Source organism: Corvus brachyrhynchos, unplaced genomic scaffold, assembly GCF_000691975.1.
Source record: "Corvus brachyrhynchos isolate BGI_N302 unplaced genomic scaffold, ASM69197v1 scaffold61, whole genome shotgun sequence".
Lineage (NCBI taxonomy): Eukaryota > Metazoa > Chordata > Aves > Passeriformes > Corvidae > Corvus > Corvus brachyrhynchos.
The window spans coordinates 3169928-3192206 of record NW_008236478.1 but is presented as its reverse complement, the minus strand read 5'-3'; the positions used below and the strand labels follow the sequence as shown (position 1 = coordinate 3192206).

The window sequence follows — 22279 nt, the reverse complement described above, 5'->3', positions numbered from 1 at the left end:
ATTTTTGGGCAGTTCCAGGAGAGCAGATACCAACTGAAAAGGCTCCTGTACTGGCTGGTACACAGAACGGAGAGAACTCTGTCCCCTGGGATCTTGAGCAGCATTGTGCCAGCCCACCTCCTCATTTCTGAGTGGCACTGCTTCAGCTCACTTTGTAAGGGACCACCAAGATATTCTGAGCTGGCCTGCTGAGGCCACTGGCCATTTTACAGTAACCAGGACTGCCAGGACTGGGAGCTGAGCTGGCACTGAACAGACCACTTAATTCCCACCCTCAAAATTGCTAGCCATCAGACTGCATGGTTAATAAAGCTCTGATATGAGATGATTGTTTTGGCACAGACTAAGTAGAGAATATCTGCCTGGCTTCTTACTGCTGTGAACTCAATTTGGCCTTTGTACAATATCCAGGACTGGATTCAACCTTGAATTGTCTGAGCCGGTGAAACCCTGTTCTAGTATATTAGCAGAGAGAGAAAATACAAATATGAAAGAAACATTTTTGGGATGTAAAAGGATGGGGAAAAAATCTCATCCAGAGTGTTTACAGTAAAATCCAATACAGAATATTTTTCTATCAACATGCATGCAATTCTGGCCAGGCACAGACCTCAACAGATTTATACCCACTGCTTTCAGGAGCTCTCCCCACACCTGAGAGTAGAAGGGAAAGGAAAAAGCCAACATTATCACTGCAAAGGTGTAAGGCAGTTGTCAGCTGAGGTGGCAGAGTGCAGCCTAACATTTCAGCTGCACAAATGTGCAGCTCAGATGTGGCTCTGCTGCATGAATGCCAGGACAAATTAATGAAATAACAGAGGCAACAAGGTTATGAGTGAGCCAAATCCAGGAGGTACTAGGGTAATACTTCATGCTCCATAAACTAAAAGTTGTTTAATCCTGCTATCTATCCATCCAAAGATGCTTCTACTTAGCTACTCAGTCTAAGATGTTGCTTTTAGTGCTCGCCTCTCATCATTAAGAACACTATTAGCAATCTCTATAGAAAAAAAAAAAAAAAAATCAATGTATCAGACTCTCAGGATGTTTTTATGTTGGGAAAAGCACCCATTAAATTATCATGAAATGTTCATGGATGCATCAGAAGAAAGATGATAAATGAAGATCTTACTGTTGAATTGTTGATGGCAACAGAAGCAAGGCTTTCCTCGTGGGCAGGAAGCTGGTTTATGAACGTCAGCTGGTTCAGGTCCCAGATGATGCAGGTTCTATCATCGGATCCACTCACAAAGATGCTGTAGGTTACAGATGCAGCAAGGCAGGTCACTGCCTGAGTGTGTCCATACAACGCCTGATGGGGAAAAACCAACCAATAAACCACAGCAGATGGTGTCTGATTTACTAGGGAACCACAGTCCTACCTCATTTGCTTAGTAAGAACAAGCAACCCAGTCATTCTTTGGAGAACTAAAGAGGGAATGAGGGGGAAATGCCAAAGGATATTACAGAGAAGCGTCCTTGTCCTCAACTCATAGCTGAAGAAAGCTGAGGGTCCAAGAGATCATATGACTTGCCCAAATTACACAGTGATTCAGGGCCCTTGGCCTACTCTTCAGACTCTAAGTGCTCTGTGCTTAGCAAGAATAAAAATCATGATTCACTTCAGTCCATGCAGTTTTAAGTAAAATTTATGCTCGGAATTTCTCAATATTTAAAACACTTTTTGAAATAAAATTTATCAGGATATATTTCAGTGACCTTCTCTGTCTCATCTTTCTGTGTATCTGAAAAAGTACTAATACATTTCTAATATTGGTTAAGAAGAGAAACAGCATTTATGGAGCATTCTTGCTTTTAAGCCCTGTAGGAATTCCTTTCTCTTTCATCATTACACAACATTCTTTTTTTGTTATTTTTTAATAGGTTCAGAGTCATAAGGAGTGCCCAGTTAACCTTATTTAAACAGTTTCTGAAAAAGAGAACATGCTTTAGGCAACTTAATAGCACAGTTAGAAGGCATGGATTGAAGTATACTGCTGACAATTGTTTAATGCAGCATTCTCAAATGACAGCAGTGTACATTTCTGCTACATAATCACAGTAAATGACAGTAAAACCTGTAGGGCAACAGAGAAAAAGTCCTTCACATCTTTCCTAAAAAGTCTTTCAGGGCTCATTTTTAGCTGCCTTACTGTGAAAAATCAGACCCACCAGTTTCAATGTTGGTTTTCAAAGGAAATGCATATTCCTTGCTGCCTTTCTTTCCATGATATTATTAGCACATTTCTAGGCTCTATCCCAGTTCAGCATGAAGCAGGGGAGCCACATGTCCCAGATGACTTTTGTGGCCATACCTCATCCTCTCTTCCAGCATGTGACTGAGAGCCTGAACTTTTGCTGGCTAACATGTGCTGCCACTTGCCAAGGTCACCAGGACAACAGCAGTAAAACATTAATCCACTGGTGAGGAAGCTGAGCTGCACCAGGCTCTGCGTTACTGAAGGTGACCCGCAACTGCGAGGGATGACTTTCAGCTTGGGACTTACTCCATTCACAGGAACTGTCAACTGTAAATACTGGCACAAAATTAGGTCTCCAACTGTGGTTTCCAGAAGTCAGAAACACTCTCACCTAAGCATGGAAAAGGAGGCTCAGTGATAGCTTTGGACTGGCTGTAGAACAGTGTCTTTAGAAAGGACTGGGCATAACCAAGTGCCCATACTTGAGAACTGTGCAAGACTGCTGCAAAAAAGGCTGGGACAAGTCAGGTTCAAGGGCTCAAACTTTCCTCTCCTTTTTCCAAAGCATGAAAGAAAACATATCCACTGTGAAAGCATCCAAACTGCCAAGTCAAGCCAAGCTAATCTCCTGCACAAGTTTCACTAAAACCATTTTCCCCTTTTATTTTAACCCATGAAGATCCTACTTGGCAGTGAAACACTTTAAATACAAGCTGAGTGTGGAAAAGAGGGATAGACCTGCACACAATTACAGTATCAGCTTCAACCCAGCAGTCTCAATGCACATTCAGAAAAAAAGTCTCATGCTTGGCTCTCTACATCTTTTCATTATCACTCTGCAAAGACTGACAGGTTTTTCCTTAATGGGAAATATTCTGCAGCATATTTGCATAAAGATCTTGAGGCCTATTTCCAAAGTATTTTAACAAATATCAAAAGACTAAAAAGAAGACCAGCTTCACTGCAGGAATGTTTAGTCCATGACAGTTTAAACCAAGTTTGAGCATCCAACTTAACTAGCTGACAAGGACACAGACACTTTACAGATACGCTCCACACCTTGCTGAGAGGTCTGTGAGGCAGGGAGCACACCTTGCTTAAGTGTTTCATTTGGCCCAGAAATTCTGGGGACTGGATCACACAGATCCCTCTGCTAGTAAATTGCATGGTTCAATACTGAGGCAATTACGCTCAATCTTTAGTGTTCCACAAAACTGTGGAAGCAGATCCCACTAGAGAGGCAAAAGCTACTTTTTCTGCAGAAATATAGTTTATGTACTTTACTACATTCCAAACCAGAATGTGTCAGTCCCATGAGACAGCTGGTAAGTGAATAGCATCCACTTTATAGCACATAAGATGTTCTTAAGCAAAGCTCACTGTCTCAGGAAATTTTTTTGTTCAGCAGAAAAAGCACCCACCATGAAACAGTGAAGTACATGAAAGAGCAAGTAATTCACTGGAAGACATTTAGAACCATAGTTCAAGTTTACATCCATTCCAGACAGTCATAAGAAAAAAAAAAAAAAAAGCCTCTGCTAGCAAAGTAAAGGAAAAAATACAGAATTTGTCATTGCATGATCTCATACCACTTTGTGGATTTTGGGTAATACCAAATTAATCACAGTGGAACACATCAGCAAGGCTGATTTAAGATTGTTAAAGAGAAAGGCATTATAGTGAAGATAAAAGACAGCCTCTTTGGTTGCCTGAAACTCAAACTGACCCCCTGATTTGTATCATTTGGATGTCGATGAAAATTACTGCTTATGCTCTTCTCTACTGCTAGTTCTTCCATTCCTATGTTCATGTCCTGCCTTGAAATAATAACCAGCTGGATTAAAAAAAAGGTCATCAGATCTTGTCTCATATTTCTGTCTTCTACAGCATTAAACATCATAAACCTCAGAAGAGAGGCTGCTCTAAAACAGTTTGCTCCCCTAATCTCAACACAAATTCCAACAGGAATGTCTGATAAATGAAGATCTAAATATTTCTCTGGCATCCCAACAGACCATGAAGTTTTCACTTCATTTAATGACAAAATATGTTTTGGCTTAGGGTATGGAAAGTACTGAAGTATCATCTGAACACCCCTCCAGAACAAACGAACAGAAGAAGCTTCTAACACTTGGAGACCTTGGTGATCAATGAACCCTTTAGTAGTGTGCCTAAAAGTAGCAGAGGTTTTTTAATCAAGAGTCTCTTGATTTCTTTAGGGAAGAAGGGCCCCATGCTACCTTCCAGATATAATAGTGGTGTACTCTAGTTGTACTTGTAAAGCTGAGAACTTGCCATAGCTGAACCACACAAATCTTGCATGAAAATTCAATTTTGTAAATGAAATAGCATTATACAGTGTCGGTTGATGACTACAGATGAAGTCTAAATCAACAACCACTACAGGGCTTTGGATAATGAGGATAAAAACTATAGCTTTCTTATTGGATGCAACCTTCCCTCACAGACTGACAGATGAACCTTTTATGTTCTGAATTCAGGCTGAGAAAAAAGAATCAAGGACTTTGCCAAGCTGAGCCTTCATCTCCACCAGCTAATTTCACAGGATGTTTCAGATCCTGTCCATTGCTGTAGCAGCCCAGAACAAATTATAAGCATCTCCAGGTGACACTCGTTTTTGAAAATAACCCAAGGGCTGCACTTCAAGAGAGGAGAATATGCCTTATCTTCATCATTTCTTTTATCATGATGAACTTTGAAAATGCTACTAAAGGGAAAAAATCCACCAAGTGGAACTCATAGCTATAAGCTGCTGGTATAAGGCATATTATCAGCTCCTGACCTGATAACAGGCTGTCACATGATACTGCTTATTACTGGCTTTTTCCTGCCTTCTTGATTCACCCAAAGTTGCTTCTTCTGACAAACATCTGAGAGATAAAAACCTTATCTTCTGGATTTCATTAAGTTTCCGTAGCAGAAGAGCCACAGTACTTACCTGTCTCAGGTTTAGACATTTCACTTTGTCCTTGACCAGGGAGAATTCCCAGACACACACAACTGAGCTTGTTCCAGATGTGATTATGGTAGTTGCTGAAGGACACACTGCACAGAGGCACTTTCCCCAGTCTGCCATGCACTCGAATGTAGTCACATTCTGTACAAGAAAGCGTCTTTAAGTCAAATGCTCATCTGATGATACCATGTCTTTACTAATATCAAACGGTAGATTCAATTTTCAAAACTGAGCCTCCATATTTTAAATCTAAGAAAGAAAAGGTCATCATAACCAGTCTCTATGTGAGCACAGCTGTGAACACATGGACATGCACAGTCTGTGGCTGCACGCATCTGTGCCATCTTCCAGGGGCCAAGGCTGAACAAAGCTCAGTATCTCATGTCTTAGGAGATTTGGGTCTCAATTTCTCTTGTGCCACACTTCCTACATAACTTCAGGAAAGCTCATTCTGCCACCATACAGTAACATAAGGCAAACATTCCATGTAGACTAAAGAGAAAGCTCAGGCTGTGATGGCCTGCTTACAGTTACTGCCAGGCCCTGCAACCCTCCTCTTATTTGGATTGAAAAGCCAAAAGACACAGCACTAAATTGCATTCTGTGCTCTGTCAGCAGCACCCAAATCAGTCTAAAGCAGTGTCAGATCCATTGCACATTGCTACAATTACAGCACAAACATCCTCCTGCACATTCTGCATTAGCTCTCCCCCACACAACTGGGACAGCACTCTGGTACCAATGAATCTGGTGGAGTTGGGTGGCACAGCTATAAAACCCCTACCACAGACAGAACAAACCTTTACCTACTTACAACAAGGACTAAAGTTTCTTACATCTCGTCTCCACTGGCACTGTTGACCACGAGAATATTCAAGTTGGACTCCTAACTATTACTTATAGTGACTGTGTAGTCACACTCACTATGCTCAGTGTCACCCTGAGTTTTGAAGTGACAAACTGAATAATTTATGCCTGCAGCAACAGTATGAACTGCTAAGCACTGATTTTATTATACAGGGAGCGGAAGTTGGAATATATCTCATGGCTTTTTCATTTCCATTGACTTTGGGTATGTCTGTAAAAACATAATGATGCCACTTGAACAAATACCCAAGTCAGTATCTTGCTGAATTATGTGTTATGCTATTCTGGTACCCAAGCTAACTCAGAAGTCTTTGCATATCATAACATTGTCCCAAACACATCCAAAAATCAGTGTATTTATGGCAGAGGAAGAAACTAGATCTGTCAAGTGCCCTAACAAGCAGTGTGATGATATAGACCATTTATTTTTAACAGCAAAGAAGTAAGAGTATTAACTTCATTATTTTGAATGAATGCACTGGACTTTGCTGGAGCCAGAGGGGAATTGACAGATGGTTCTGTCTTAATTCCAGCAGAAATTTCTGCACAATGAAATTTCTAATCAGTGACCAGGAGACCTTGTGTTGTCCTTACACAGCAACAACATGGACAACACAATCACTGGATGGAAAACTGGAGATAATTTAGAGGCAAATGCCATGTTTTTGAGCAGTGTAAAATGATTTTACACTATCTTGGATGTTCAACTTGAGATTCCTCAAGAAGCTTGACTGTGAGAAAGTCCTGTATAGCATCCTCTGAAATCAGCTCCCCAACAGCCTCTGAAATGGGTGCCCAAACCAGTCAAAGACCACAACGTATAATTAATTTCTTGAATTCTTAGTCTTTTTGTTATTTACCTTGTCAGATCCATAGTTGCCAAAGCAGCAGGTGAAGTCCTCAAAACCCCAGCAGAATGTTTTGCTCCAAAGAGGAGGAATCAAAATTTTATTTTTTTCAACAGCCAGAATGCCTTTCTCTGTATGAACAATGTGCCCAATAGCTCCCTTGGGATAGTCTAGCAAGACAGAGAAAATATTTAATTCTGTTTGGTTTAGAGCACTGATGCTAACTTTTCTCCTTGCACAGCTTGTGTGGTGAGGCTGGCAGGTCCCACATCTGGGCTCAGTGCTGTGGCCAGGCCCAGAGACACAAATCCACTCTGAAACTGAGACACAATAGTGGAAACGCTCCTCTCCAGTGGACCACATAGATCCATGCAGAGGGGGTGATGTCTTATAAGAAACAATCTGTTCTGAACTCTACAACTGAAGTTTGAAGAAGCTTTCAATCCCCACTCCTAATACACAGATACATAAATCACAATTGGCAGAAGGGATCTTGATTGAACCAACCCATACAAAGCTGTGTGACTACTTTTGTGCTCTTGAAAACACAGATTTATCCTGTCTAAGAACTGTGTATTGTCAGAAAATGGAACACAGCCCCTGCAGCACCTTTTATGGTAACTGGTGAGAGCTTCAGATTTTGCAGACTGCTCACAAAAGGAGGAAGAATTCCACTTGAGTGAAGGAACGGCCCAGTCTCTCTTCCTGATGAACTCTTCCCTTGAGCATTCCTGGATGGATGTGGTTTTGTGAAGAGCTAGGACAAAGGAATGCCATTGAAAAATAAATCTCTACTTGTATGACCACTTAGGAGAAACACCTGTTTAAATCTTAAAATCACAGACTCCAAGACTATCATATATGAATCTCTTAATTAAAATCTTAGGCATATAATATTTTCATCAGATTACATCCCTCCCTCGCAGAGACAGAAGGCTAATCCCAGCAATTCCGGACAAGAAAGAAAAGCATAGGTGAGACTTTGAGCTGGGTTTTAGTTGATTATACCCATTCCCAGACTAGTGATTACTTGTGTGACTGTGCTGAAGGAGCAGAACCCAGAGCTGATGCTGCAGCTGTATGGCATACAACAGGAGCAGCATGGTTAGAAAGTGGGGGTGCAGACTGATGTAGTACAAAATCTGGAAAAGCCTATAGCCCATCTTTCAGCAGGTTTAAATCAGAAGATGTTTCTGATTTACATTATTATTACTGGTTTCCAGTCAAAATACTGTAAGATCAAGATATATTATGTTCTCTACTCTCATGATAAAGTGATACCTGCTTTGGTATCTGTCCAAAGTTGCTGATAAATCCCAGGATAGTGCTCTTAATCAGAGGATCTTTAATGTTGTTGAGGTCCATCTTGTCTCCATAGAAGTAAGGGTGATAGGTGTTAACTGCCTCCACTGCAGCTGAGCCGTGCTGCTTGTGGCCAAAAATAAGGTCTATCCAGCGGTGAAGGTGTGCACTGACATAATCACTTTCCAGTGCCTGAAACCAAAACAAAATTACTTAATTCACTAGATTGTATCCATTACGAATGCATTACTGCTTTCCAATCCTTGCTGGAGACAAATTCTCTGCAAATGAGTCATCACACTTTCAGTTCCTCCAGTACCTCCATTCTCAGCACAGGCTCATAAAACACCAAAAGAGACTAAAGTGGATCCCCACAGGAAACGGAAGGACAGAGTGCAGCATGTTTGACTTAACAGACACCAGGAGCAATATCCTCAGACACAACACAGGTAGGTTCCACAAAGCAAAATGAAAGCATTCCACAGATCTTGGCACCCATAGTGATTGGCACATGGATTAATAGGACCAGAATGAACAATTACTACTGGAGAACACTGGGCGAGATGCTAATGCAATCACAGAGTAAAACTTGTGCTAGACCCAGACAAGCAAGTTCATAAGCAGGGGACACAAATTCAAGTTGAATCTGTGCCCACCACCAGGTTAGCCAGTCTTACCCATAAGGCATCACTAAATGTTATTGCTCCTGCCATCACCTGCCTCACCAAATTTTTGTGCATTCCCAAACAGCCTTGCGCAATGATTCAAGCAGCAGTGTCAAGCATTATTAAAAGTACTTTCCTATCTCCGAATCATTTGACTGTGTAACCCCTGATGTTCAGTGAAAAGTCTTCCAAGCAGACCAGCCCACCCAAAGCACAGCAGAAATAAACAAGCTAATGGGATCCAGAACAATGGCTCATTTCACAGAGCAGACAGTTGCCCAGTGCAGCTGGTGCAAATGACCCTGCCCACAGCTATAATGATCACAGGGCAGCTCACAGAACAAGCACAGTGTACAATCTGTCCCTGAACAGACTTGGAACTCATTCTTATTAATAAAAGCAGTTAGTCCATGAATTACAAACTGTAAATTTTGACTGGCATCGCTGCCAAAGCAAAACAAAGCAACTAACAGAGCTGTAACTGTGCAGACTCAAAGTATTTCACTGAGCGCTATGGCAAGCCCAGCCAGGGAGGGAGAACTTGTGGTCTAGGGAGGAAGTATATACATTTATTCAGTGAACTAGATTCCTAACTTATTAAGCATGAAACAGGAAGCTGTTCAGAGTTTTATGTCAAGAACAATTCTTCACTCTCACATTTTTGAAAGTAATAGCCAACCTCAGAACAGTGTCAACTTCAATCTGTTTTATGCACCAAACTCATTGTGGAGCCTCCTAAAAATGGCCACGATACCAGTAATTAGTACTTCCAGCCTTGTGGATGATTTCAGAGGAGAGAGAAACCCTCATGTTTCAGAATTCAAAATCTCTGACTCTTCACTTCAGGGTTAGACAAAGTCTCCCAGGCAGGCTAATTAAGGTGTCTTGCACTGCCCTGTGTAGTACCTGGTACCAGCTATGGTTGAAAAGACAATATTGCACTGACTGTACAGGAAATCTGATCAGGTCTGGAAAATTATTAAGAACACACATGTATAAACATGATCTTTCATTTGCTAAGCTGCTCCTATTTGAGATTTGAATTAATTTGCTTATCAGCTGTGCCAATGTTATTAAATAGTGCAGCTCAGAGGAAGCAGTTCTGTAGACAAATGGTAGAGAGCACCCAGTATCCACATTAAATGCACTCTGGGGGCTTTACTTCCAACTAAATCCAGGCTGTTCCTGCAAGCTGAATGCTACCAGCATCTGGAGCACACAACTGGAGTGCAGCTTTTCTTTCATTTCACCCAAAACAAATCTAGTTCACACAATCTGAGATCATTCTACAGTGACCGCAAACCCATGCTATGCAGGGATGACTGCAGATTCATTTCCAAACTGTACCATTATTCTAAAGTACTAGGTAAAAGCAGATTTCTCCATGGTATCCAAGTGCCTTTGGAGTATTCACCATTACACAAGCAGTAAGGAGCTCAGTATTTTACACTCCAAACAAACCATAGTAGAATAGACAGGATGTCTCCCTATGTTTTTCTTTAAAAAGCATCAATGTAAAATTGCAGCATCTTTCAGTCATACGTGGCTTTTTGTCTGCAGCACATCTGGTAGGGAAGGACAGTGTTACCTTTCCCATATTTGGGAAACTGGAAAACAGAGATTGAGCACCTTGGACAGTCACAGAGAGAGCAGTGAAAGGAACCAGACAGCCCCAAAGCCTCCATACCTTCCAAGGAGCCACTGAGGAATACGAGGGAACTGTTGTATATTTGACCTCAGCGGCCAAAACCAATTTGCAGTAGGTAGGAGACTGGGCATTCCCTGGATTCAACTCTTTAGTTTAGCAAGGACTTTACTTCCATGAGCAAGTCTGCAGTGCACACAAAACTTAAATGAGGATCTCCTTCCTCCTAGTAGCTGTATCATCATGTAGTTATGGGCTCTGACAAAAGCTCAGGTCTCTCTTCCCTTCCATCACCTTTCAGTGTGAACAGAGCTCTGAGCCTCTAAGTCACTTTCTACACAGCTTCAGAGAAGTCTGTCTCAGTAATACCTATTATTGTGTATGAAAAGGAAATGAAGCATTCTAAACGTGGCTCTTAATCTCAATTTCAGTTCTTTGGCAAAAAAAAAAATCTGGTAGATGACTGCATTTTCAAAATGATTGAAGACAAAATTTTTAGTAGGTTATCCATAATAAGAGTTATCCATTTCAAAATAGGTAAAGCAGAAAGATAGAACTTTAACTTCATTTAAATATTTTTAGCATTATTGTTCTGACACAGATTTAAAGTGAAGTGTTCAGGTCATAAATTCAAAATAGAAACTAAAGAGAGCCTCTTAATCTCTTAAATGAAAAGATGAAATATCTCACTATATAATCAACAGTCACACTATATAAGCAACAGTCATAAAAAAACCCCACAAAAGCAGGATTACTGCACAAAAATAAGTAGGCAAGCACAGGCTCAGACCTTATGCATGTTCACTCACAGGAGTAACCTGAGCATGTGTGAATGAAACCAGAGTTGAACAGGCTCTGTCTCATACTCAGTCATTCAAAAGCCAAAGAGTTTGCAGCATCAGGAACCTTCCAGTACCTAAGGGGAGGCCTACAAGAAAGCCAGAGAGGATCTTTTTACAAGGGAATGTAGTGATAGGAAAAAGAGGAACGACTTTAAACAGAGAGGGTAGATTTACATTAGATGTTAGGAAGGGACTTTCCACTGTGAGGGTGCTTAGAATTTAGAACAGGTTGCCCAGAGAAAATTGTGGATGCCTCATTGCTGAAAATATTCAAGGTCAGGTTGGACGGGACTTTGAGCACTGTGGTCCAGTGAAAGGTATCCTTGCCCATGGCAGAGGGGTCGGAACTAGGATATCTTTAAGGTCCCTTCCAACCCAAACCATTTTATGATTCTATGAAAGTAATGGTAACTTAGTGGGAATATTGTGGTTGCTGTTAATGGTTCAGTGAACAGTGAAGAAAAGTATTTACAAAATAAGAGTGTGACCCTGGTTTTGTTCAAAAGAAGAACAAGAAGTTAAGGTAGTAAGGAGGTCAGAGACAGGATTTAAGCCAGCATTGGAGAGGTCAACTGAGGAAAGGCTTATCTGGAGACACCAAAACAGAAAAGATGGTTGTATCCACAGGTTTGAATATAATCACCTACAAAGTGATTATGGAGAGAGAAAGGTGAAATCCCAAGGGCAGGACCTGCATAGCAGAGGTGAGAAGAACCTACACCCACTGAGGCAAAAACTGAAGCTACATGACAAACCAGGATAATGTAATGCCTTGAAAATCATGGGCTGTTTGTTTAGCCCCACCAATGCTAACACATACATTCATCACAGCTGTACACAGCAACAATCTGTGTGCACTCACACATGCAGCTCACCCAAGGAAATCTGATGGGGTAATGCAGGAGCACTATAGAGACCTGCACCAAGATATTATGCTGCAAAGTCTGAGTTCAATGCAACAATCTTCATCTAGAACTGCATTTGCTTTCACTTTTATGAAGCAGATGACATCACACAGAAGACTTTCTAACTATTAATAGATAGCACTAATTGCAGTAAGTCTCAGGACCTTAGAGCTATTTGTTTTCAAATTGCCAAGGCTGACTCCATTAAAGGCAGAGAAGTACATTAGGTTTCCCCCATCCCAACCCCCAAAAATAAAAAAATAACTTTAGTCCTGGCATGACTCAGAGATGGAAATAAATAATTTAAATAAACACACATGTTGTTAGCAACAACACAGAACTGTATGCATATAAATTCCTGTATGGTATATTATGTTCTCTTACACTTGTGGGCTGAGATATGGTCATGCCACAAACCTACATGTAATCCACATCTGGTCTGAAAAGTTTGCCTTGATTCAAGGTAAATTATTAGGCAGACAAATATACATGCAAAGTTCAGAACCAACACAAACTCCACAATGATAAGACACATTTGGATTCAACATTTTCATTTGTAACTCTGGCTTTCAGAGCTTCATTTTCAATGGCACCCAGGTAGCATTTTGTCACAAATCTTTATATTCACTGACCTGTCTGTGCAGGAGAATGAATTTATGGGGATCCCCATCTGCCCAAGGAGGAAGCTGCACATCTCCCAGCACTGTTCCATCCTGCATGCAGCCTGCAGGAATTACAAAGGGAGAACCAAAAACAAGAATCAGACACATTGAAAATAGGAACAACTTTACTGAAACACCAAAGTCAAAGGAAGTTGAGGTGATTTTCCTACAGGCAGTTTCAGGTTCATCAAATTTAGGGCCATAGAATACTGAAGAATCAGTGTTCTGGGATTTCTGATCCAGTAATAAAGCAGTGAGAAGATGTTCTAGTAATTGTCATTAACAGAGTAAAAATATGCATGTCCTCAGCACAGACCATTTTAGTACAGAATGCAAACACAGACAAGACAAATGTGTTTACACAACTTTCTTTTTATACATAATCCTGTGGGTCTAACTGCCAAATATTCCTACCAAAGGAGCCACTGAGAGGGATTTTGTTCTCAAGTCCTTTGCAACCTGATTCCTTTCAGAAGGTGAGCATATGTTCTTAATTCAGAGTACAGTGTTGTGCAACTGGATGAATTCAAATCTAAACTGAGGTTCAGTTCTGGGACCACAAGTATCCCTACAGTTTAGCAGAGTACAGATTTGGGTTCTTGGCTTTGCCTACTGTAAAATCTTCCTGTATATTTGCTCTCTACTGACAAGATTCTGGTGTCCTTTGGGTCCCTCCACTCAGTTCCACTCAGGTCAGTCTCTGAATCTTTATTTCAGCCAAGCTTTTTTTCTTGGCCTCCTCTCAGGATGAAACTACTCCAATTCTTTTTTATCTTTTAACAAACTTCTAGCACATTTTTTTCCCCTATTCTTATATATAAATATATACATTCCTATCTTTTAGCATGCCTCATTTCACTGGTATCTTAAATACAATTACAGCTAGATTTCAATACCATGGGTTAAGCTGCCTTTGCTGTCACCAATTTAGGATGATTCTTCAGGTATTTTTCCCCTGCCTTAATTGCTAACCAAACAATGTCTGTTATAGAAAGCAGCTTTGCATTGCAAATGGTGTGAAAGTCCTGTCAAGTGAAGTGAATCAGAACTGCCATGCCTATTTCTGAAGAGTGTTTTTTCTGGATTCTCTCTGAGCCTTCATCAAGGATGCAGAAAGGTTTAGAGACAGTGTACATTCAGAGGGGATTGTGATGCTGCTTGAGGACAGGGAAAATGTATCAAGTTCATGTGAGTTGTGCAGAACCTTTGAAGATGAGAGTGAGGACATTTGGAAACTTTAATCACCTTGTGATCTCATGGAGATTAAAAAAAAAAACCAAAACAAAAACAATCCCACCTTTCACCAACACCATTTAACAATTGACACATCTCCAAAGGAATAATACATTTTCAATAGCTACATAGATTTGATAATACAGGCCAAATTTTCAAAAGCAACCAACTAGATTGGTTATATAAAAATCCACTTTTGTGTGACAAAATGTGTAATTCTTTTGCACAGTAATTAGTAGGAACTGCTTGCTTCTTCCTGAGCTGGCAACTTGGTTCTTCTGACATAATTCAGTTTTCAGAAGCTTGCATTCTTGTCGTGTTATTTGAATAAAAAATTATCTCATCATTAGAAAGACTCATCAGTCCACAATGTCCAGAGACTGACTCTCAACACAAGATCTGGATCTTTTCTTTTGGTAGGATGCTGGATGGAACACTAGAACTTACCAAGTTCAAAGTGATTTGCATTGGTTAGGAACTCTGGCAAGTAAAAGAATTCAGGGATGAGCTCCCTGACATCACTCATGTTGTCCCTTGATGCTGATTCCCATGTGCTCTTGACACTGTGAAACATCCTGTCTGCAACATCAAAACTCCCACCCTGTGAAATGGAGACAGACAAAAAGACTTGTGTCATTATTCTGTTAAATTAAAGGCATCTTAGCTAATTTTGTAATGATCCCCTTATCACATGGTTCATAAGGGGATGCCTCAAGATCTGTCCTGGCTCTAAGTAGTGTGATCTTATGCTAGGACCTGTCTTAGTCCTGATTTGTAGGCATGTATGTTGAGAAGCCATCAAACCTGGAGTCTTAGCACAGCCTGCAGTAATACAGAGGCAAGCAGGAGCCATCATGGGCAGCTTGAGAATATCACCATGCCCATTAGTAATGCTTCTGAAAGCAATTAATTTATTTCATCCCAAAGTGATTTGCAAGCAATGGCCAAATTCACTTGTGACCCAAACAAGTGTGAACAATCTTATGTGCAATTGTCCTGTGAAAAAAATCCTTGGAGAAGGAGAGGTTACCACTGAAGTAACATACATTAGATCCAGGAAAACAGGAAAGGCCCAGTGGGCAGGAGTGTGCAGGGACTGGTCATTCCTTATGGGAAGGAGAGACACCATAAAGAGGGGAGAAAAAAAATTCTGGGACCCGAGCTGAACTGGTAAGTAATAAAGGAGATAAAAAACTACCTCACATCTTGAGAATATTTGAACATGTTTAGATTAATGAGAGTCAAACACTAGACAAAAGCAGCCTTAGTGTCCCAGGACATTATTCTGAACTAAGGCCTCAAGAGGAAATTTAAAAAAAAAAGTCACTTACTGAATGAAGGATATGTGCCTCCTAATTAAACCATATTTTCTACAGAATTTCCTAATGGGATTTTAGATACTGTATGCATTTGTGAAAATCCAGGTTTACCTTTACATATGAATCCCTACATTGAGCATGAAAGAACTTACTGTAACATAAAATTTCTATAATAATGGAAATAACCAAATAAAAATCAGTTTTTGGAGATCATCTGAATGAGTTTGTCAGAAAAATCAAACTGTTTTAGAGGAAAGCTGACTTTTTAACTGTATTAAAGTGACAGAACTGAATTGTTTCTCAATACCTACTTCAGGTGCTGGCAGCAGTGCTCCCAAGCTAATATAGACATTTCTCCTTGGGGTTAATTAATTTGGATTATGTGTCATGGGACATAACAGTACATCCCACTGCCAGGGCTCAAGAGAGATTTTCAGAGATAGAACGAGTACCTTTAAATAGTTCTGCAGTACAGTGAACATGTGTGAATGATTGCTCACCCTCAACCACTCAATCCTCAAAGCTGCTTCCCTAGGCAAAAATAATAAGCCAGTGGGATTGCATAATGAAGACACTAAAACACAGACAAGGTGCAAGAGTCAATCTGTTAAAGATATGAGATGCAGTCAGGTTCTGTCTGTGGCTGACCTCTAGGGAAAACAAAACCTTCAGTTAGTTTTCTCTCTGCCTGTAGACTGTTGCATGTGCTAGATGAGGAGGATGTTGTACTTCTGTACAGTAACAATCAGCTGAAGTTTTGATTTGCAATCTATCACATAGGAAAACAACATTTAAGCACTCTCATGCTGTGAGGATGGGATCCCACTCCCACGGACCAGAAGAACCCCAGCAGCAGGTCCCACATGGTTTTCTGATGCTAAGAACCACTGCCCTTTTTATTCCCCCTGAGTACTTGCACACTTAGGTTGCAACTCCTTTAGATCTGCTCTGCTCAGTCTGGCAACTGCAAGTCAAGAAGTAATTTTTGCCACATCTTTTGTGAGGGAGAAAATACCTTCATGGATAAGTTATTAGAAGACAGTAGTCAAAAAAACCCTAAGTGCTGAAGCCCCATTCCTTGCTTGACTTTTGAGACAGACTCACACCAAAACTGAGCATATATTCCAGATGGAAGGATCCCACCCCTCTTTCCCCTAAGGTGAATTGTGACCAGGCTTCTGGTCCAGCCCCATCTCTAAATGACAGCATAGTTCTGCTTTAGCTTCTTGTCCTTCTTTATACCAGTGACAATTGTGAAGCCTTCTCACACCCACTCAAGGGACAGAGTGAAAAAGTGGCTAATCACATGAGCAAGCCTATCTGGAGTTAATCTGATGCACAAGGTCATCTTGCTCTTGATCATTATTAGGCAGGGACCCTTGGAGTCAAATTCAAATTGAAATTAAAACAGAGTAGATGGAGGACTATAAATAAATCAACAGCTAACAAGTATCTCATTGAAGCATATTAAAGGGCTTTGTATATTTAATCTGCACACAGTGTGCTGTGTCTGGTGGTGATTGATGCTTTTTCATCTTTTTTTGCAGCTTTTATGAGAGCTGGTGGTAATCTCCTGAGAAACAATATGATTTGTAATAAAAAGATTACCTGTATTAAATAAAAATAATATATACATAGGAAATGCTGTTAGCGCGACAAATCTGGTTAAAGATATTACCACCACGAAAAAATGTGATTTTTTCCCTGGCTGTCTAATTCATTTTAGGGAAAAGTAATATCTTTAAAACTTAAGCCTGTATTATTTATAAAGGAAGCAATAACTGATTTTCCCATTTCCTATATTAATAAATTTATTTGCATATATTTATATCAGAATTAATGAGTTTTCTCTCTCTATGAATGCAAAAACTGCACTGAAAGGGAAAAAGAGAATCAAGAATTGCTTTATGCTTTTAGATTGCAAGACAACGAACTCTTATGACTTTTCTACAGCTTGACACAGTAAGTCTCTGTTTTCTTTCCTTTCAGTAGAGGCCTTACTGTCATCAGAAATACTGGAAAAATATGCTTTTAAAAACTACAGTCCAGCAGGGTATATACAAAGCAAGTAGGCAAAATGATCTCTGGAGAGAAGTCAGAACTTCACAAATTTGTAACACTAAGCATCACCTTGGTGGTGCTCTAGACCCAAAGACCTCAAAGTGTTTCTAAGAGTTGCTTATGATGGTGCAAAGACTTACAACATGCCCAGAGATGCTGAGAAGTTATTACCTGCTGGTAGTGCTTAAATGACTGCTCAAGAGTCAGTAACACAATGAAGAGTAAAGACCCTGCTCTCTATAAGTACCTTTGAGAGGGAAATGTCAGGAAAGGTCAATCTGACAGCTGAAGTGCAAAAGTGGGATAAGAATAAAAAGGGATAAAAAGATGAGTTGATCAAAAGCAAATCTCAATATTGAAGGCATGGAGTCCTGGAATGCCTTTCCAATAAAGACACTAAACACAGAAACCTTTATTGCTCTTTTATGGTGCTGAGGCCAATTCTTGAAAAGAATTCCAGGAGCTACTTGACCAAGGTAAAGTGGAAGGTACCAGCCAATACCTGTTTGATAAACCAATTTTACCTCCATTCCAAGTACAATATGCACAGCACATACAAACTTTTATCCAGAGCCAGATTTCAAGACACTTAAAAAAAGGTGAAATAAGGTTCCTCCTGTACAGTCCCGTTACTGAAGGCAGCGCTTGCTCGCTGCTGCCTTCTGTGGTCAGGTGCAAATCGAACTGTTTGACCTGAGAGAAGATGTTATGCCAACATGAACTTTTCACAGAGTGCACCCAAGTTGTTGCATTTCCTTGTCATGTATTCAGACTGTCCATTTGCAGATGTAAATGTAGCTTTTTCTATTTTTAAGATGCTGAGAAGCTTTCACAGCTCCCAAAGGCAGCAGCACCCTTCCAGGGTCTTAAGTGTGGCAGTTCTCTTTTTGCAACCTGCCATTGACTTGATCATACACTTCTCAGATCTGCTGTTTGCCTGACAGCATCTCACAGTTAGCAATTCCTAAGCTGCCATAGGACCAGTCACCTGGGGTAAATGACAACAATGAGCTCAGCTGAACATGCACCAACATAAAAGCAAAAGAGTAAGAATGGAAGGAGGAAGGAGTTCTACTGTTTCTTCCAGTGGATCCACATCTGGACAAAATTTTGAGTGCTTCAGATCTCAGCAGCCTTTGAAGACAACTATCCTCACAAAACTGCTGGTTACCTGCTAATCACACAAACACAGCCACAAAGCATTCACTCAGACTGCGAACTCATTATGCATGAAAAGTGTGCCAGGGAGATACGGCAGCCTTTGTTGTTTACAACAAGAAATAACTGCTCCACAGTCATTCATGACTGCAGCTAACATATGGCTCACAGAGTGTGATGGCAACCATTGCCTCAGGTGGTTCACTAAACCATCAGCTACTGCTGGTAACAGCCAATATCACAGGGCTTATTACTTAATTAACACAGCACTTTATTTGTATTAGTTCACTGAAAAAAAAACCCAAACCACAACAGCAAAGCACTTGGAAAGCTGCAAGAGACATGGCCATCCCTCATTATCCATACAGCAGTCTCCAAATGTGGAATATTCTGGCCTGGCTATCTTCCTGTATTTTTCCACAAGGATAGGTAGATTTCAGCAAGATACTCCTTAAAAAATACACCTTGGAGGATCTGTCCTCCTGGTAGACCCTGTTACAACACAACACGTTACAGAAATGAGGGTAACAACTCTCTGCTGCAGCCCAAGTATATTTGCTTGAGCATTACCAGCTGCCTGCTGAAAAGGGCAATCAGGAAATTTGGTGCTCCTGTATGCTGGGCAGATGGGAAAGGTACGCACAACGTTCAATTTCCATAAATTCAATTCCATGGTGAGAGCCAGCTTGGCACTGTATAAACAGTAAGAAGTTCAGAACAAGATTACACTAAAATATTCCTTCTGGAGCACTGGATGTAATCCCATCCCACTTCTTCAGGAAGTTGATCCCATGATCCCTATCATTTCACACCTACCAGAACCTAAATATCCTCACCTGGCCCAGGAATGCTCCTTATGCCACCACAGCAAGCTCCAAGTGCTTGCCAGTAGCCACATGACTGTACTTGGGCTTAGAAGACCTACCATCTCACAGAAAATGATACCAAGTCTCATCTGCCCCAAAGTCAGAAGTCTATGGTCAGACAGGTAATAAAATATTAGCTATCTGTTTACATGCCTCAGTTCTCACAAAACTAAATAATCCTTCTCCCTTGCATCAATCATGGTCCCATTAAGAGGTTTTCACTGAATTCAACATTCATGGCATAAAGGTTGCCCTGAGTAAGCCCCAAGTCCACACAGAGAGTACAGAAAATGTCAGAGGCAATCCCCCTTCATTACACAGCCTCTGTAATGCACTAAATAGTTCCTAACAAGGTGCAGGAAAGAAGTTATCTTGCCCCTTACCTGCAGAGAACAGAAGGTCTGGGTAAATGGCTCTATTCGGACCAGGTAAGATGCCACTATAATTGCTGATGAGTAGTGAGTACAGTAATGGCACTGGGCTGACAGGTCTCCTGGAAATTGCACACAAATCAGATTCCAGTACAAAATGCCACCATTTCAAGCCCATAGCATCCAGTTACCACAATACAGCTAAATAGGGAACAGGTATTTTAAGCAGATGTGTTCAAAGACCTGTGAGCTAAAGCACACCTTGCACTGAATATGTGCATTGAATGTGCACAGTTACTACTGAAGTATGTTCACTTTTTGCCTTCCACATTTCATTTTCTGAAGAATAAGGCCTTTAACTTTCCAGACCATCCCTTTCTCCAGTAGCACCAATAAGGTCTTGATCTCCAGAGGTCAACAGCCTTAACATTCTGTTTCCTTTTCTTAAGGTAGCTGTTAGTTAACCTGTGTGCAGCAGCCTCCTACATGAAGCTTAGCTAACAAATAAGACCAACATGTGTAGCTTAGCTAACAGCACAGTCTTTTCCAGGGAACACTGCTTTTTGCTGTAGCATTTTTTTCTGTCCAAGGGAAGAGAACAGAATTCAGCAGTACAAGGTACATAAGGCAGTATTTGCAGGAGACATTTCTCTTTCAATCAATAATCAGCTTGTATACAGCAGAGAGAGGGGCTCTCCTTGGCATGGTGTTTCCCTTAGCCACAGCTCTGCAAAGTTTTTGGATGTTCCGAGGGGACTCAAGCCTCTGCTGTCTATTAGTCTCCTAAAACACTCACCCTCACTCTTTTCCACTTCATTGAAGCGCTGGATGAACTTGCGTTTCCTCTCCACAGTCTGTGCTCCCATGGGCTTTGACAGGTCTCGAAATGTATGAGGATTAGTGAGGTTTAGAGTCTGAAAAGAAAACCCAGCAGAGATGCAGATTTTAAGATCTTAGACATCATGACTATTCCAGTGATACTGGATCGTGGCAAGACTGTGTTGAATGTTTTGCTCATACAAGAAGATCACAGGTTTACCCTCCTCCAGAACTTCACAAATAAAGGACCTGTCAGATGGCATATTGCTCTCAAGTCTTTTCTGTCTAAAACTTCTTCTCTGTGGTCACAGAAACCTGTTCATACCTATCTGCTGAGCTGATGCAACCTGTCCTTAACCAGGTCTGTATTAAACAGATGTTCATCCACCTTTGTGAGACAGAACATGATCCTCAGTATGATGACTTGAAGATAAGGTTAATCTATATAGAAGCAGTACAGTTCAAACTATTTCAGATTTTAAACCATTGGTCTAGACCCCTCTGCTTCAGTGGCATAATTCACCAATCCTTTGTGTAGTTGCTACCATAGAAAGTATATAATTCTGCAGCAAGCACTGACCTCAGAGTGATAGTCAGCAAGGACCCACGGAAACACAGGATACTGCATGTAATCGTTGTAGCTGCGGCCAGCCAAAGTGTTCAGGTACATGAGGTAATCAAAGTTGCTGATCTCCCTCTTCTGCAGGGAAAGGAAACAAGCATTAAAATCTACAGACTCTGCCCCTGAAAACCATGCAAAGGCACCCTCAGAAGCCTATGGTTCCCAGGTCCACCAGGAAAAGAATTATAAATAGTGAAATCAATCATCCTTTGCCATTCAGATCAACACAATACCTCTTATACAACAATCCATTCAACAGAACCTGTCTTCATTCTGTCTCTTCTTCAGACAAGCCATTTGCATTTGTCTATAATCATGCAGTGCTTTTATGCTGTATTTGCATAACAGAGCACTTTTTCCTGATTTAAAAGTGAGCCAAATGCATCCAGTCTGGATATTGGAAAACCCTGGACAACTGCCTATACAGAAAAGGCTGCACAAAGTGCTACATATAAACAAGAAGGTATGGATTTCTTCCTTTGTCTCGAGTCACCAAGATCATGACTACAGAAAAGTACACACATCTCCCAGCTCAGCAAAACATCTGGCACATTGATTTAGATGTTCAGATGATCTGTGAACAGGCATTCAACTAGGTGGCTCTCTTTGGTCTCAATTTAAAATTGTGCACAAAATCACACTTAATCTGCCAGACAGTAGCACCATATGTTTCATAGCAGGAGGAGCAAAAACTGCAATAACCAGATGTAAATACTGTGCTCTTCTTGCCAACAACCTCACCTCCAGCAGTGAGAGAACAGCTTAGGCCCTGAGGTACATATGTACACACACATATATCTGTGTGCAGACATATCTGTGTGCTGAAATTCTTTGCTTAATCATGTGTAGCCAAGATTTAGTTTACCTGCCACTTCTGGAGCATTGCCTTTTCCCCTCCTGAGTGCTTCCTGTATGG

The 22279-nt window shown here is 40.8% G+C and overlaps 1 protein-coding gene across 3 annotated transcripts in view; it reads right to left on the bottom strand.

Moving 5' to 3' along the window:
* The window catches only part of WDFY4 (WDFY family member 4), a 125490-nt gene that overhangs the window by 6541 nt on the left and 96670 nt on the right, over window positions 1-22279 (bottom strand). For 2 of the 3 annotated variants that reach the window (XM_017725984.1, XM_017725985.1), the window contains exons 48-58: window positions 22229-22271; window positions 21322-21441; window positions 20719-20836; window positions 19935-20044; window positions 14595-14748; window positions 12885-12976; window positions 8175-8387; window positions 7503-7650; window positions 6906-7063; window positions 5161-5319; window positions 1133-1312 (exon numbers count right to left, since the gene is read on the bottom strand). In XM_017725984.1, the coding sequence (XP_017581473.1) occupies window positions 1133-1312; window positions 5161-5319; window positions 6906-7063; window positions 7503-7650; window positions 8175-8387; window positions 12885-12976; window positions 14595-14748; window positions 19935-20044; window positions 20719-20836; window positions 21322-21441; window positions 22229-22271 (1495 nt within the window). Of the gene's footprint in view, window positions 1-1132; window positions 1313-5160; window positions 5320-6905; window positions 7064-7502; window positions 7651-8174; window positions 8388-12884; window positions 12977-14594; window positions 14749-19934; window positions 20045-20718; window positions 20837-21321; window positions 21442-22228; window positions 22272-22279 lie in introns of those variants that run through there. The other variant, XM_017725986.1, reaches the window with a different exon arrangement.